Source organism: Babjeviella inositovora (genome assembly GCF_001661335.1).
Source record: "Babjeviella inositovora NRRL Y-12698 unplaced genomic scaffold BABINscaffold_4, whole genome shotgun sequence".
In the NCBI taxonomy this organism is placed as follows: Eukaryota; Fungi; Ascomycota; class Pichiomycetes; order Serinales; genus Babjeviella; species Babjeviella inositovora.
The window spans coordinates 572,039-585,215 of NW_017566841.1; the positions used below are offsets into that span (position 1 = coordinate 572,039).

Sequence of the window (13,177 nt, forward strand, 5' to 3'; positions counted from 1 at the left end):
TTCTATCATTTTTTCGAGTCATATTTCTTGCTAATTAAACAGTCGTGCGACGACCGCTTGACTTTCTGATCTGGGGTGTGGAAGTTACCCGGTCTCCGTTTCGGAGGTAAGCCTGATTCGGTATAACTCTACTGGGTTGAAGGCGTGATTACCAATCGGAGATATCGACTATGGGGTGTAGTTGTGAGGGTATCGTCATAGGGCGTCTGTCAGCGGTATACCATCACGGGGAGTTCAATAAAGGGTTATCTAATTGTATAACTAAAGTGCTGTAATACTAAATTGGTAAATAGATTCCTCGAGAATGCTTTATGCTAGCCAATTGCTGCCAAGGGATCACCCAAGTCTGGGCAGGTCCGTGATTTGTAAGGCAAATAACCTCCGTTATGGTGCTTACAGTACACGAGTATCGGTACTTCGGCAATTGGCTATTCCGCAAGCCACTTCTAGTCATACCCAACCTAAATGTCTCGTCGGTTGGCTAGGCCCATCAAACAGGCTCAGCTCGGAATAAAAGGAATTCCCAGTGGAAACCCTAGCTGTCTACAGTAGTATATGCAGCGCCCACATGGGAGAACCAAAATGGTTGTTTATGCTCGTTTATTTGATGAATTCACCGAAGCCTGAGTTTTCTATCTGATTTGTAAAACATTGATATAAATTTCCAAAGACGGAGAAATGGAGAACTAGTTACACACCATGAGTTGCCCCATACTCATAGAAGATGCAGGATAAGCAGATTTGGTACCGTACTTTGCATGGTCATTAGCTTTACCAGCTGGTAGAAGTACAACCACTATCCACTCGTCGTTTAAAGGATTAATTCTTTGATGCCGAATACGCCACATCAGAAACCCATGAGCTTGTATGCCGTTAAACTTATGTCATGAAACCGGCAGGTCAGTGATGCTCCCAGATGCATCGGTAGGGGCATGCACACAGCCGGTGGAGGAGGTATTCATCCTACAAAGGGAAATGTCCCTTTCCACCTGAAACAAATACGGACTCCAATATCTTGAACGGTATTAAAAAAAAAAAACGGTATTTTTGTATGTACCAATGAATTACTTGCCCATCTGTCTAATATATGATTATCTAAATTTGCCCTTTAGTAGTGATTCTCCACCGGCCCGTAGTTCATTCTGCCGCTGCATTGATTCTTGCGCTTACCGCACGCCGAACTAATTAGCGCTGCGACGTCATCGGCGCCCAAAATCACAGGCAGCCGAGCTCAGCCTACTCAGCGTCTCTTGGGTCTCCGCAAAAGAATTGACACTTTTGCAGGTGCTTTTACTACGTGCTTACATATTCCACCCACTTCCTCATCCTTTGATTTGAGACTATCTCTCTTCTGTTCATCTGTTTTGTCAAAACGCCAAGAAAAAAGGGGGCCCAAAAAGAAATAGCCGAAGACGTTCAAGCTCTCCGTCAACCGCGCCAGCACAAAAGGGACAAATCTTTGTTGTATAAAGTCATTCCAGAGATCGATATTGCCCCTCGACACTCATAACCACCAAGCCACATATTATTTATTACGGTAAACATCGTTATTTGTCTATAACAATAGCAAAGTTACTCCTACCTGACGATACCCGTCTCAGATACCTGGTCCCACCTTTAACTTGTCCAGTGACAAACCTTCACGTTACCCACGGTACTATATATACCTCAATCATACAAGTGTAGCCACATGTCAGACCCAGCGGCTTCGATTCAGGCAACCCCTGCGACAGCGACGAACCCTCCGGCAACCCCTCCGGCAACCCCTCGAACACCCCACACAGCCCCTACTGCCCTGCCCGCGACCTCCACCATTGCGGAGCTCTCCGGGGTCTCCAACGGTGATGTTGATTGGCTCGTCCGAGTTAAATCTAAGAAGTTACAAAAAAAGCCCAAGGACGACGACGCCAAGGACCTCACCAAGCGCAAGCCGTCAGGAGTCGACGTTTCGAAGATCCCCGCCGAGGTTTTGGCTCATCCGCCAACGACCCCGATCTTGCCCAAGGATCTGTCACTCCCGCGCAAGTCAGCCTTGACTACCCAGCTTGAGAACCAGGTGGCTCCAGTGGCAGCGGTCGTTCCTACTCCGGCTTTAGCCTCGGCCTTTTCCTCAGGTCCAGTGACTCCTGCTCCAACGGCACCTACTCTCGCCCCAGCTTTGGAAGCTCGTGCCTCAATACCACCACAGTCTGTTCCTATCACACAGTCTGTAAGTATAAGTTCCGCCAAAAGCGACACACAGACATCCAGACGGCTGTCTGTCAGTATTCAAGCGCCTTCACCGCCCGTTGCATCTGCGCTCAGTCGCTCGTCATCATCCGGAAAACGCTCATTTCTCAGTGGCCTCACGTCCAAGTTCAAATCGCAGCCGGTGGAAGATCCAGCTCCCATACCGATTCCAATGACGGCTGCGCCAGCGTCCGCAACTACGGCCTCACCCGGGGGCCTTTTGTGGCGAAAGATGGGCAAGTCGCCGACCAACGCATCGCCAGCGCAGCAGGCTGTTTCACAGAAGGAGATCGCCAAGTCCTTCAACCAGTTCTTTGATGTGGGCGGTTATATTGCGCCGGTGAAAAAGGTGGAGCGTCGCCCTAGTTCCAGCGGAGCTGCGCCCAGACGCAACTCTGTGGCCTCACCTGTCACCGTGCCTCTCTTGCCTGTGGCCTCTACTCCTACCACTACCCGCGTGGTACTCAACAAAAACCCGAACAAACTCCCGCCACTTCCCCTTGACGAAATCAAAGACATCAAGCTCCGTCGCGTCACGTTCGACTTGAATAGCCTCGCGAGCGATCCACAACAGCAGATCCCGTCACGCAATCCACGGCGTGGTAACGTCGTTATCCCCCTGGACTTCCTCGAACCACCGCCCCGCCTCAATGCAGGGATCGTGGGCCGCGAAAGCAAAACAGAAATCAGCCCAGCCCCGTCTGCTGTTCTCTCGCCTGAGAGAAAGCGCGAGTTGTTGATGGCGCAGGTGGCGCAGGCCGAAGCAGTACAGGAGGCTGAGCGGCACGCGCATGACGCAAACGTGGCGGCGCGTAAGCTCGCGGATGAAGTGAAGAAGCTCAATATGAAGGGCTCCTCTGCGTTTAATCGACTCCGTCTGGAGTCGCAGCCCGGCACCTCGGATGACATCGTCCACGACGTGAGCGGATTCGGCATCGACGGTCCGATCCACCACCACGAGAACCATTTTGCCTCAGAGAATTCCACCGTCTACGATGACGATGAGGAGGGTCACGTTCTCCAGGAGCTCCCGCTCGATGTTATCTACACCCGGTGCTGCCATTTGCGTGAGATCTTGCCCATTCCTGCGACACTCAAGCAGCTAAAGAATAAGCACCGGCCGTTGCAGGTGTTGAAATTGCTCAACCCGCGGCCAACACTTATTGACGTGTTGTCATTCTCTGACTTCATCTCCATTACCCCAATCCACACGATCATCTTCGACAATGTGACAATGACAACGGAGATGTTGTGGATCTTTCTCCTGTCACTTGTGGGATCACAGCATTTAGAGAAGTTGTCTTTACGCAACGTCGCGATTGATGGCGAGGGCTGGAAGTTCCTCTGCAAGTTCCTCTCGCGAAACAAGTCCGTCACGAAGTTAGACATCTCGCAACAGAAGGTCAAAGCGGAAACGCCGTGCACGCAGCACCGCGCAGCGATGAACTGGAACCTCTTCATCAATGCGATGATCTTGAGAGGCGGATTAGCTGAACTTGTGATTAACGGATGCCGCATGACCGATGAGCAGTTCCAGTTGTTGATCCGGCACGGTGTGCTCATCGCGACACAGCGCTTGGGGATTGCCCAGACGGAGTTGTCGGTTGCTAAGGCGCAGATGTTGTGCGAATGGATTCATGATCCAGAAGGCGACTGCCACGGGTTGGATGTGGCTTTTAACGACTTGTCCGGGGGGCAACTACAGCCTTTTATCCATCTGTTCAGTGAGAACACTCAACTCTACTTCTTTTCTCTCAACTCTACTAACATCACTGATGTTGCCGAGATGTCACAGCTCTTAGAGTCATTAGCAAAGGTAAAGACGCTCCGTTTCTTGGATCTCTCGTCGCTCCCGGGGCTCTTTCCGGGGATTCTTCCGGCGTTGAGAAAAAACCTTCCGTTGTTCGCAGACCTCCGCCGCATCCACTTTGACCTCAACAAATTGAGCGACTTGTCGATCAAGGCGATCAGCGAGATCCTCCCATACTGCAAGACCCTTATCAATGTAAGCTTCATTGGGAATAGGGATTTAAGCTATGACAACATCGCGTCGCTCTACACCGCGGTGAAGCTTTCCAATACGATCTACACGATGGATATTGACACAGACTTGGTACCGGAGGATTTGTCGAAGCGGATCGCGTTTTATTTGATGAAGAACATGGAGAAGAGCGTAAATAGAGAAACGACGGACTTGCATGCGGTGTTTACCGAAGAAGAGTTGATTTTCGACGGGTCGTTGCTCACCCAATCTGCAGAGCGGTTGTTGGAATACAAGCCGAGTGAGACTGCAGGGGATGATGAGGAAACACAACGGATCATTACCCGTGCATTGGTTGAGAGGACCAGACACATGCGTAGTGAGATCCACAAGTGTATCGATGATTTATTCCAGAAGCGGACTCAGGGTTTGCTCCCGCTTGAGGGCAAGGAGACGTTACTCCGTTTCTGTCTTCTTGATTCGTCTTTGGAAAAGATTGCTGCGATGTTTGACGAAGATGGGGAGATGGAAACAGATGAAACAGAAAAGATTGGTACTCCGAAATTTGCTTTACCGCCTCCCCACGACCATTTGCACGAAAATTCCTGTGAGGTTATTCAGTCGGGGCCAATAGTGTCCCCAAGAATGATCCAGGAGACGAACCAGACATCCTACTTTGCAGAAATCACCACCACCGCGAACTCGTTGGCAGGAAAAGTCCTTTCGGGAAACATACTTGTACCAGAGCACCAGCCACACCAGGTTGTCATCGATTCTGACATCCCAATTGACAACGCTACTGGAATGCCGGTGTTGATCCGCTCTATTTCGCTGCAGTCAGTCCAGGCGCGGCGCCAGGAGGAGGAGGAAGGCGAGTTGCACAAGTTCGGCTTCTTTATGCAAAGCAAGGACATGGAATTGGGAGAGCCGGCAAACGACGAAAGCGAGGCAAAGCCACTTGCAGTGGACAGCACCTTTATTCCCTTAGGGGTCGTTCCGTCGGGTTCTGAGTTGCGTGAGGCGATCATCAAGGCCAAAGGGATTGACTCCGTCGCGGATCTCATCCATAATATCCAGCACAATCGCGTGCGCTTGGATACTTTGTACCCAAAAGATGTTGCAGTGAACACCCCAACTCCTTGCGAAGTGTGCCGCAATGGCAGAATTAGGGGTGACACCGAGTCCATTAGCTCTGACGATGAGGTGAACCGGGAGGGGTGTGTATGCGAGAACGACAACTACAAAGCCGTGGTGGATGAGACATATAATAAGTTGCTCCAGGCAGTGGAAAGAGTGCGGTCCAAGCCGGAGGTGGCCTAAGCGAACACTCGGCGGTCTACGGAAGATTAGATGTTCATGGAAACGATTTGTGTGGAAAAATACTAATTTATGAAAATTTAAACGTAGCCACGGTATAGGAGCCGGAAAGACCAAAATTCACCTTGTAGATGACGATATAGCGGAGCCTGGATGATAACCCTGACACCATAATAAAGGTGATTGAAAAGGGTTTTCATGGGTTTATTGTTAAAAGCTACCAGTTGGTAGAAAAGGGGATAGTATGATCATAAATAGCTATTTCAAAAATCGTCGACGACACTTTTTCTTATGTCTTTCCTATGTAACGGCAATGACTTCCATAGCGTGTAAGACGTACTAAAACGTAGTAGAGAAATCATGTTCCCTTGACAAAAATGAATGATGAACTTTATTTCACCCTTACGTAACACTCTTAGAAACATCAATGTGGGAGTTGGATCAGTATTTAGTCTGATTATGCATCTTCCCCGCCTTACACTGGCTTGGGCTAGAATCCCAACTTTAATGCACATACCCTACCTTATCAGTGCCAAGCGCCAAGTTTTCAGTCTGGGTGGTGTGACTCTACCCAAGAGCAAAAAGAGGCGGTTCCCGTAACGTCTAAGTCTCCTTCAGATCGTGAAGCAATGACTCTAAGAACAGGAACTGGGAGGCAACACAGCCACCGCTGCACCGCCCTAAGGCTATATCTATCATTATGGGCAGTACCAATGAGACGTATAGCGGTGCTTACAACAATACCGTGTTACCTGCACAGCCATAGCCTAGAAATATGGTCCCTGAGCCATCCCTCCTAAAAAATGTGGCAGCGCAGCGGGCAGTCACCGGGATCTACGATGAAATTTGATATCTATTGTGCCTCACTGCTCCCCCCCAGGCTGAAGCAAATTTTTGGCAGGGGAGCTGCATGGAGCTGCATACAGTCCGACCGTATAAGGCTTACGTAACCGAAACCAAAATCTCTTTACATGCTATACGGAATGCTCTGCCATCATTTCATAAATGATTGCGGTTACAGCCACGACGAATTTCACAGCCATGAATCTACACAAATCACACCCATGGAGGTCGCAGCCAGAATTTCACTCCAGAACCTTCACGGTCGCCATAAATTTCACTGCCAATGTTCAGCCACGCAACTGGAAATCACTCATCGGCCAAAAGTGCCAAGAACTATGACCTGTAGCTAAGATGTATTCTGTAATAGGAAATTTTCCGGGGCCTCGTGTTTCATGGCCAGGCGCATAATCGGAAAAGGGAACCTTTTTGTGGCGCACGCTAGCTAAAGTTTTCAGAAAATGGTAGGTGCGTGGCTCAGCTCCCCGCCAAATGAGCTCGATGGCAGACGCTTAGTACAGAGGCTGAGTATCCACAGGGCCAGGTTCCCCGGGGTGAAAGTCGAGTATCCTTCTTTCCATATTGCTAACGCTCGTTAGTTCGCATATATAACACCCCGTAGCCGAATTCTTGCATCATCCTTGATATTCATCATACACACCCGGTATTTATCAAAACATTTAATAACTCTCAAACCCTTGACATCTGTACGAGACCTCCTGGAATCTATCCCTGACTGACCTCTACGTCCCTTCGTTTCATCTTTTTACACTGATATTTATTCACATGCCATCCCCTAAGACCACCATCATCATTTCTAACCTACCAAGAGCGTTCTTTCTTCTGGAGCACGGCCGCTTGCTGGGTGCGGAAAAGCTCAAGATTGCGGTCTTGGGCCACGAGGACAGCAAGTATTGCGCTGCAATGGACCACTGGCTGGCGTTGTCTTTTCTCACACGTATCGTCATCATCTTCCACAGCGAGCAGCCAGCACAAGAAGTGTTGGCGTTCCTTGTGGCAAACAGGGTCAGGCTCTTGGGTCCAGGCGACGACTTCAAAATAGTTTTGCAGGAAAATATGTTGAGACGGTCCAAATCCGACTTACACACCCAGCCACAACAACCTGGCGAGTACCAGGAACCGTTACCGGCAAAATTTGATGAATCTGCCGTCATCAGGAAGCTCAGATCAGAGTCACCGCTCCAAGTCGCTACGCCGCAGAACGCGGAGTTGGAGGAGTTGGAGTATTTGGTTAATGCCAACTATCCCGGTGCTGAGAACGTCAAACTAACCGCTGGGGACGACGAGTTTGTACCTAGAGCTCGTTCAGCTACCCAGACGTTGTTTACCCCGCCTCAGGGGTTGAGGTTGGACACTGGTGCCGCCACTGCCACGGTGGGCTACCGCGAGCGCAGTCCATCCAGTCCGATTATCACGTTGGACGATCATTTTTAAAAAAAATAGTTTGGATATATCATGGTTTTTGGCTGGTTTTCTGTATTTGTTTAGTTTCGTTAATTTACTTGTTAAAAAAATAAGTGTAGGATAAAAGCCAAGGGATTTTTAAGGTCCATGTTGACTGAATAGACTGTAAGTGAATGCTCGATAGCGCGCGGAGTTTCGAAGGACCGGTTCAAAATGTGTCATCCAGAGTTACCTTTCAAACGTTTGGCATCGACGTACTTACTTGGGTAGTGAGACGGTTATTGATTCAACCTGGGAATGAAGAAGTATTTGGGTTTAAAATTAGACGTCAACGTCCTTTACGCAGTTTACGCAACGACCAGTATCTCGGGTTTAGTTTGGATGTAATGGTAAGATACAAAAATAATCAATCTACGACCATACTTACACTTTCATTCACAAGCTTCAGGATGTAGACAGTATATACCGCGTGAGATATAGGTCCACAATGATATCTAAGTTGGTGGGGTCCAAGGTGCACCACCTGGAATCTCTCTGTTTCCGTTTCCACAAATCTTACAATATCAATGAACAAACCGGCAATTTTAGAACTATATACAGGTACTACACTTTGGTAAGATTCAAGTACTTCTCGCCAAATCTCTTCTCCAGGGCTTTCTTGGGGGCACCTTTAGGCTTTAACACAAAGCACCAGGTGGTGCCAAAGTCGTGTCTGGACTCCTCCACAACCTCCAAGCCAGAGTCATCAACAACCTCGCCGATATCTAAGTTCCAGCGGCAGCCCCACTCGTCCAACCTATGTTCGGCACGCTTGTCCAAGTGACGGTTGACAAAGTCCCAGGTCCCGCGGCCATGCTCGACCAAGACGATACGTCCGTCTGGCTTAAGAAGCGCTGCCATATTTTGTAGCGCCTTGATAGGGTTTTCGTGCGAGCAGATCCCAAAGGTCTCAAGGATCGTGTCGTACTTAACCCCGCGCGACGACTCTGGCGAAGCAGCAATGACAGACCCAGCAGTCGTAACTTCAGTGGTGGAAGGTTCTACCGGGATGGAAGAAACCGGGGTAACCGTGACAGGTTCAGTAATAGTATGGGCTGGAATATCAGCAGTAGACTGGACTGTGGTCTGAGCCAGAATCTCAGTAATGACGATAGGGTGGGCCGGGGTGTTCCCCGAAATCTCCATCAACTCTTCCGCTCTCCCAACCACAAATGCACACTTTTTACTCTTTGGATACTCCTCTCTAAACTTCTGGTGCGCAATCTCCACCATCTTGGCTGAAGAATCCAAAAATGTGATTGAATCCACCTTCGATACGTCGAGATACGGGATGTTACGACCGGTCCCACAGGCCACTTCTAATACATCACCACACACCTTGCCCATGGCCCAGGCGCGTCTCCTACCGATCATTGCAAACCGCTCTTCCCACTTGATATCCTCGTCAAAGGTCTCGGCCTTGCCGTCGTAAAATTCAGTGGTATCTCTGGCTGGTAAAATTGCGTTATTTGGGTCGGAGTCACTCAACTTCACCACCGCCGACGGATGTTGCACGACAGTGATATCAGAGGCTTGGGGACTGAAGGGTGGTAAGGTCGGATTCTTCTTGACCTGTTCGTCGTATTCGGCGCGGAGCAAGTCGTACTGTTCCATCTTCAACGAGTCGCGAGTACGCAACGGCTGCTGCGTCAAGACACGCCAGCGCAACGACTCGTACTCACTCAATGCATCCCCTGCATTCATCTTGACACCAAGCGCCTTCAATTCCTGCTCATGGCCCATCTCCGTCGTCATATGGCGGTAGAAAAAGAAAATGGCGATCGCGTACATCGCAACGTAGAACTTGGTCATGGCCTTTTTGAAGGTAGGCGTCGTGCAGATTGCGCCCCAACGACGCCACTGCGGGCCCGCGTCGAACGTCTTCTTGAATATCTGGTAGTGTTCGCGTTGTGCGGGGGTTCCGTGGGGGTGAAACCCCGCTTCCCAGTTAACCTCCGACTCCCACCGCGCGAGGCGCTGCTTGACCGCCGTGAGGAACGGCCTGGATGGAATAAGCACCATCAGCGGTGCACTCACAAGACGTTTCCCCAACAATAATGATGTACTCATAGTGTAACGCTTGGTGTTGGGATAGAATGCGGTAGCCATGGCATGTAGTGCGCCAGATGTATGAAAATTCGAAACTTACAATTATTCGTACGTGTGCCAACCAGAAAAAAATTATGGTGTTTATTTAGCAGCTGGGCTCGGATCCTTTTGCTTTGTTTTGCTGAAGCTTCGCTTCTTGTTCATCCCAGGCTCACACTCCGTTGGTACACCAGGTTTTATCTATCATCAGTCATAGGACATTTCAAACACCCTGGGTCTCACTCTCTTGCATTATTATCTTCCGCTAGCACTTTCTATCAATCCAGTTCTCCCAGAGATCTGCCACATTACACGCTTTTTATTCCATTCCAAATCGCACAATGTCGTGGCAAACACTGACTCTTCCTCCGACGTTTAACGCCGCCTCGTTTAACACCGCGTTTACCGCCGCGCCAGGAAACACGAACAGCGCGGCAGCCGCGCCGCAGACTGATGCCACGCAGGCGAAGAAGCGCGTGATTCCAAACCATTTGGTCGTGCGAAGCCAGCGCAAGGTCAATGATGCAGCACTCAAGTTGTCGCTCAATGGGGAGTCTGCCGGCTATAACACCTCCTTGAGCTTCGGTGCCGGTAGAAACTTGCACTCCCCCGCGTTCACGTCCAACCAAGAGGGCACCGACGACGACGCGCCGCCGATGAAGTCAATCTATGATTTGAGAGAGGAGGACGAGACCAAGGATGACAGCGCGTTGCTCAACTCGTTCGTCCACAAGGACCCGAAGGAGTTCAACAATGTATTCAACAAGACGCGAAACTCGTTGAACGTCGGCGCTAAGCCGGAGACGGCCGTGTTGGCCCCTATGGCAAACGGTGAGAGTGCTGTCTTGGTGTTTGGGTACCCTGAGTCCATCGCAAATGAGGTCATCTCTCATTTCAACCAGTATGGCCTGATTATGGAAGACTTTGCGATCGTGCGCAACCGCAACAACAGCGCCTTTACGCCATCCAAGGGCCGCTCGCCGGCCTCCGCACCCATCTTCAGCGGTGAGGGCTGGGTTAAACTCACCTATGACAACCCATCGTCCGCGATGCGTGCATTGGAGGATAATGGGATTTACTACAACGGTTCGCTCGTCGGTGTGGTGCAGTATACGAAGGCTGCGGTTGAGAAGTTGACCAACCGCAAGATCTCCAACAAGGAAGATGTCGGTGAAACCAGACTCCCTGTCGTGCAGACCGTTAAGCCGGACGAGAAGGCCGTCGAAAGCTTGTTTAACCTGAGCTTGGAGTTGAAAGATGGCCGCAGCTTGTTTTTCAACGAGACTGATGCGAGCAAGAAGGCACAGATTTCGAAGGTCGAGGGTGAGAAGACCTCCGTGTTAGGCAAGCTTGGCAAGCTCGTGTTTGGGTTTGATGCCATCTAATGTAACATGGTATAGTAGGTATAGACATTGATGTAGTATGATGGAATACTAGTAATTCCTTTGGTCCCTTTCTGCATATACGTATATTTAATCAGTATATGTATATATTAAAATAAATTAGTCAAAGTATAAGTCTAAATTCGATATCAACTAAAATTTATTCCAATTCGAAATCTCGATGAGCGCAAATACCAATAAATACGGATCGGTAACACCAGACTACGGTATACGTATAAAAATAGCTGATCTGGTAATATATCTACCAAATTTTGTCGCCAGAATACATTCTTATAAATCTTATTACAGCTCATGGTAAATTAACACCATCTATATTGAGTCTTTCTGAGCTTACTCCCAGATTTCATTCTTCGTTTCAGCCGCCTCCAGGTTGACTTTGCTCTCCCTCACACGGAATGCAACCTTCTCTGGTAACTTAAAGCTCACACAGAACATCGGCTTAGTTGGCGCAACCCATCTGACCAAATGGAAGCTGAAGGAATTGAACGGTGCGTCAAACTCAATCAACTCGCAGATCTTCCTGTAGACCCTCTTGTGCAACTCTTCCATACTTGGCTCTGGTGTCTCATCATACTCCCACTTCTCGAAGCAATGCACATGAATAGTTGGAAGCTTGAATTCTGGGACCAGCTTGACCACATCTCTGACTTCTGGATCGGAATAAAGTCCAATAAATGAATCGAGAAAGGTCAACGCGGAGTCGGGGAGGTTCATCACGTAGTGCGAATAGAACTTTGGAATCACCACACTGGTATTTTCAGCAATGCCCTCGTTGGTCTTTCTCTTCTTGGCTGGTCTGGTAACAGAAATCTCTTTTTTAGCGTTGGCATAGTCAAGCAACATCCTTGGCGACCGAATGATAAACTCTCTGCCGTCCATATTGTGCGGGGTAACGAACTCACTTACCTTGTTCAACGCAATGTTCTTTACAAGGTACTTGTGCGCTTCAGGGTTCAAATCGTTGGCCATCACAATAACCTTCTTTCTCCCACCAGGTATGGCAAACGGACCAACGCCAGCCATGACATCGCCCACCACCTCGCCGGGCTGGAACAATGCGACTAATCTCTCGTGTTCGGTGTGCAATCTGGAGTTCCAGTAGACCGACGAAAAGTCGAACTGGAAACGACAGCCGGATTCTCTTTGTTCCACCAACATATCATCATCACCCGCAAGCAATTTCATCTTGAAGGTGCGGAACTTTGTGGCAATAGAGTCTACTTTGTCCACCACAGTTCGGATGTGGGCGTTTTTGTCCAAGGTGACCTGGCCAAGGAGCTTCCCCCACGGCTTAAACTCATTTTTCAAGTTGAAATGGGCAACATGACCGCACACGGTGAAACCGGACGGAATCTCACCACACAACTCAGTGGGCAAAATGGCGTTCAAGATCTCGTCCGTCTTCCAGAAGTCGTAGGTCAAAGCGTACAGGAACTTTTCCACCGTTCCGTTCAACGCTGCAATTGTGGCAGCAGTCTCAGGAGCGACAAAGTCTTTCCAGTTTGCGAAATTATTGATATTGTGAGTGAGAATCACCCCTTTGCGCGCTGGGTCGGCTTCAGTGGGCGACTTCATGACATGAGGGATGGTTGGCACAGCCAAGAGATCCTTCCTATGGCTCTTGACAAATTGGCCGATGGAGCGGGCTTCTGGGAAATATACAATGGCAAAATCCACTGATTTGCGGAAAAACTCGCGATCGAGCTCTTTCATGGCACCATTGCACGCTGGCGGGGCAAACTTAGGGTCGATTTGAGACATATGGGTGATGTTATGGGGTAAGCGTGGCGGATTGTGGACGGAAACGCTGTGGTAGCGGAAGAGGGTTTGGATCTGGAGCGGTCTAAGAGGTTGG

At 49.4% G+C, this 13,177-nt stretch overlaps 7 protein-coding genes across 7 annotated transcripts; 4 read left to right on the forward strand and 3 right to left on the reverse strand.

Annotated features, from left to right (window-relative positions):
• The first annotated feature begins 1,204 nt into the window (after positions 1 to 1,204).
• Positions 1,205 to 5,674, forward strand: LPI9 (protein phosphatase regulator). Its single transcript, XM_019128557.1, has one exon. The coding sequence runs from the start codon at positions 1,691 to 1,693 to the stop codon at positions 5,528 to 5,530; it is 3,840 nt and encodes a 1,279-aa protein (XP_018986050.1). The 5' UTR covers positions 1,205 to 1,690; the 3' UTR covers positions 5,531 to 5,674.
• BABINDRAFT_126345 (uncharacterized protein) lies at positions 5,661 to 6,151 on the reverse strand. The gene has a single exon (XM_019126991.1). It carries the CDS (start codon positions 6,040 to 6,042, stop codon positions 5,791 to 5,793), a length of 252 nt encoding a protein of 83 aa, XP_018986051.1. The 5' UTR covers positions 6,043 to 6,151; the 3' UTR covers positions 5,661 to 5,790.
• Positions 6,152 to 6,464: 313 nt separating this feature from the next.
• Positions 6,465 to 6,765, forward strand: BABINDRAFT_126514 (uncharacterized protein). Its single transcript, XM_019126993.1, has one exon. The coding sequence runs from the start codon at positions 6,499 to 6,501 to the stop codon at positions 6,718 to 6,720; it is 222 nt and encodes a 73-aa protein (XP_018986052.1). The 5' UTR covers positions 6,465 to 6,498; the 3' UTR covers positions 6,721 to 6,765.
• An 88-nt stretch (positions 6,766 to 6,853) lies between these two features.
• On the forward strand, positions 6,854 to 7,858 carry BABINDRAFT_160948 (uncharacterized protein). The gene has a single exon (XM_019128558.1). It carries the CDS (start codon positions 7,154 to 7,156, stop codon positions 7,820 to 7,822), a length of 669 nt encoding a protein of 222 aa, XP_018986053.1. The 5' UTR covers positions 6,854 to 7,153; the 3' UTR covers positions 7,823 to 7,858.
• A 502-nt stretch (positions 7,859 to 8,360) lies between these two features.
• Positions 8,361 to 9,685, reverse strand: BABINDRAFT_47926 (putative RNA methyltransferase). The gene is made up of 3 exons (XM_019132134.1): positions 9,404 to 9,685; positions 8,942 to 9,319; positions 8,361 to 8,776 (listed from the first exon to the last, which is right to left on the reverse strand). Exons 1-3 carry the CDS (start codon positions 9,641 to 9,643, stop codon positions 8,396 to 8,398), a joined length of 999 nt encoding a protein of 332 aa, XP_018986054.1. The 5' UTR covers positions 9,644 to 9,685; the 3' UTR covers positions 8,361 to 8,395.
• A 431-nt stretch (positions 9,686 to 10,116) lies between these two features.
• Positions 10,117 to 11,437, forward strand: BABINDRAFT_160949 (FG-nucleoporin). Its single transcript, XM_019128559.1, has one exon. The coding sequence runs from the start codon at positions 10,261 to 10,263 to the stop codon at positions 11,302 to 11,304; it is 1,044 nt and encodes a 347-aa protein (XP_018986055.1). The 5' UTR covers positions 10,117 to 10,260; the 3' UTR covers positions 11,305 to 11,437.
• Positions 11,438 to 11,454: 17 nt separating this feature from the next.
• BABINDRAFT_171055 (tRNA (guanine) methyltransferase) lies at positions 11,455 to 13,035 on the reverse strand (the record flags this gene model as incomplete). Its single annotated transcript, XM_019130790.1, has 2 exons — positions 11,455 to 11,523; positions 11,713 to 13,035. The coding sequence occupies 2 exons, from the start codon at positions 13,033 to 13,035 to the stop codon at positions 11,455 to 11,457; spliced, it is 1,392 nt and encodes a 463-aa protein (XP_018986056.1).
• Between the last annotated feature and the right edge of the window lie 142 nt (positions 13,036 to 13,177).

Excerpts from the sequence above, each read along its gene's own strand:
- LPI9 (XM_019128557.1), top strand. The coding sequence starts at position 1,691 with ATGTCAGACCCAGCGGCTTCGATTCAGGCAACCCCTGCGACAGCGACG.
- BABINDRAFT_126345 (XM_019126991.1), bottom strand. The coding sequence starts at position 6,042 with ATGTGCATTAAAGTTGGGATTCTAGCCCAAGCCAGTGTAAGGCGGGGA.
- BABINDRAFT_126514 (XM_019126993.1), top strand. The coding sequence starts at position 6,499 with ATGCTATACGGAATGCTCTGCCATCATTTCATAAATGATTGCGGTTAC.
- BABINDRAFT_160948 (XM_019128558.1), top strand. The coding sequence starts at position 7,154 with ATGCCATCCCCTAAGACCACCATCATCATTTCTAACCTACCAAGAGCG.
- BABINDRAFT_47926 (XM_019132134.1), bottom strand. The coding sequence starts at position 9,643 with ATGACCAAGTTCTACGTTGCGATGTACGCGATCGCCATTTTCTTTTTC. Across the intron at positions 9,320-9,403 it reads GCGCCGAATACGACGAACAG|TTGAGTGACTCCGACCCAAA; the intron begins GTCAAGAAGAAT and ends GCGGTGGTGAAG. Across the intron at positions 8,777-8,941 it reads ACACCCCGGCCCACCCTATC|TCGTCGCGCGGGGTTAAGTA; the intron begins GTCATTACTGAG and ends GCTTCGCCAGAG.
- BABINDRAFT_160949 (XM_019128559.1), top strand. The coding sequence starts at position 10,261 with ATGTCGTGGCAAACACTGACTCTTCCTCCGACGTTTAACGCCGCCTCG.